The sequence below is a fragment of the Gavialis gangeticus genome, unplaced genomic scaffold (assembly GCF_001723915.1).
Source record: "Gavialis gangeticus isolate Ggan-Ray unplaced genomic scaffold, GavGan_comp1, whole genome shotgun sequence".
Classification (NCBI taxonomy): domain Eukaryota; kingdom Metazoa; phylum Chordata; order Crocodylia; family Gavialidae; genus Gavialis; species Gavialis gangeticus.
Window position 1 is genome coordinate 42387447 of NW_017729031.1, and position 2184 is coordinate 42389630.

A 2184-nucleotide genomic window follows, 5' to 3' on the forward strand; every position below is an offset into this window, starting at 1 on the left:
AGCAGCTGCTCTGCTTTCTGCTCCCTGTCTGATCCCCTGCTCCGCCTTCTGCTCCCTGCCCCATGGTTCTCCCTGTCCTCTCTTCCATCTATTACATGCCACACACAGGCTGCCTGCGCCACTCTTGGTACCGGTGCAGCAGGGTGCGCACTCTTGCAGGTCACCTAGCTCAGGGGCTGGTAACCTCCAGTCCATGGCCTGGATTTGGCCTGTGAAGAGACAGGATTAGGCCCTGTGGTGGGTCAGTGGCACAGCAGGGAAATGTCCCTAATCCCCCCAGCTGCGTCCAGCTCCATGCCAGGCCTGTTCTCCCCCCACAGCTGCAGCCTGCATGTACCCTCACTGCCATAGTTTGGGGTTGCCCTTTTTTGGCAGTCAGTGACAACCGAAGGCAAGGCAGCAGCAGGGGATATAGGGATGGGCCAGGGGCCTCCCCCTGCCAAGGGTGGTTAACTGGCAGGGAAGGTGGTGGCTGGGGGTGGGGGGTGCTGTGTGACTGGCGTGGCTTCCCATTCCTCTCCCAGGTGCTGGTGTCTCTCAAGGCAAGCGAGAAGCTGGGGGCCGCATCCCTCGATGGGTTCCAGGCCAGTCTCTCCCGCAGCCCCCGCCCTGCCTCGGCCCGGCACTGTGAGAAACTCATCCATCTCCTCCGGCCCACACACAGTGCCTGAGGGGGCCGGATCTGCCCGCTCCGGGGAGACACTCCAGAGCCTGCCCAGACTCAGGGACGCCACCTTGCTCATCTCCTCAGGATGGCCCAGAGCACTGGACACCTGAGCCATCAAGAGCTGATAGAGAGTGTTCCCGTGAGGACTGGGGACACCCAGGGCATGGAGAAGAGGAACTGAAATGCCTCCTTTCCATCGCGGTACCAGGAGGCAGGGAGATCCTGGCCCTGAGCGGGTCCCCGCTCGCAGCTTTGTCCTCTCAAGAGGCCTTGTAGCCCCAGGATGTGCCTTCATGTCCCCTAGTCCAGCCAGGGTCTCCTTGGTCTCTGTCCCTCACAGAAGTGCCCAGTCCCGTGGGCTGAGCATGGGGAGTCAAGGTTTCATTCAGCAGGGAAGAGCCCAAGTCACTGTGAGACAGGGACTGTGCTCCACACATGTCCTGCCCCATTTCTGGGGTCTCACAGCAGCCTGGACAAGTCAGGAACCGCTGTCAGCAGCTGAGGGTGGGAATCGGAGTCTCATCCCCACCGCAGCTGGGCTGGGGATGGTCTCCCTGGCTCAGGTGGGACGGCGGGTGCAGCTGCTGGGCAGGACAGGGACGGACCCCTGGACAGTCAAGTGCTGCTGGGGGAAGCTTTTTATTCCCCAACTGGGAGTAATAACGGTGCTTAAGTTACACAGCCCAGTTCCCCTCCCCTTAGACCCCCTGTGCCACGTCCTCCTGACGCGGGGGGGGGGGAGATATGGGGCTCGGCCCTCCACCAGGGGCGGGGATCAGGGCCTTTGCCTGGACCTTTCCACCTCCACATTTTCAGCTATGTCTCTGGTTTGTTTTATTCCAATAAATGACTTTTGCCTGGCTGGGTGGTTTCCTGCTTTCTGCCTGGGGCCACAAAAGACACCCCCAGCCCCAAGGCTTGATCCAGGCACCGTTGGTCCTGGGGGCCTGAAGAGCTCGAGAACATTGTCAGGAAACAGGATTGTGGATCAGCAATGGAGCAAGGGCACAGACAGACGTGACCATGGGTGGATGCAGGTGCCTGTTCAAAGGAGGCTGTACTAATACGCCGGGGGCCCACCACTGGAGTAGTAGGATTGCAGCAAAAACACACAGACCTCTGGCAGGGTTGCCCACTGGCTGCATTACATATCGAAGTTTTAAAAAACCCAATAGGGGCTCGTAGGACAGGTGATGTCTTTTATTAGACCAACACGATTTTTGCAACAACAAATATTACAAGCTTTGGCTGCGTACACCCTTCATCTGGCAATTGAAGCGGTTTTTTTAGCAAAAATCTTGGTGGTCTAATAGAAGATATCATCCGTACTAGGAGGCCTGATTGCTTGCCCCATGATTGTAACCGGCGTGCTGCCTGCCTCCCACCCCTGGGCGCCCAACACCTGCGGGCACTTGGCCACTGGCGCGTGGGGCATGCCCGGAGGCGCAGTCCTCGCTGGGCGCGGGGCTTGACGGGAAATGTAGTCCGGGGGGCGGGGCCTGACGGGAGATGTAGTC

At 59.5% G+C, this 2184-nt stretch overlaps 1 protein-coding gene across 3 annotated transcripts in view; it reads left to right on the forward strand.

Annotated features, from left to right (window-relative positions):
• Positions 1-1418, forward strand: part of STK36 (serine/threonine kinase 36) — a 32011-nt gene extending 30593 nt beyond the window's left edge. For all 3 annotated transcript variants that reach the window (XM_019522655.1, XM_019522657.1, XM_019522656.1), the window contains exon 26: positions 525-1418. In XM_019522655.1, coding sequence (XP_019378200.1) covers positions 525-671 — 147 coding nt within the window. In that variant the 3' untranslated portion in view covers positions 672-1418. The remainder of the gene's footprint in view (positions 1-524) is intronic.
• Positions 1419-2184: the final 766 nt, after the last annotated feature.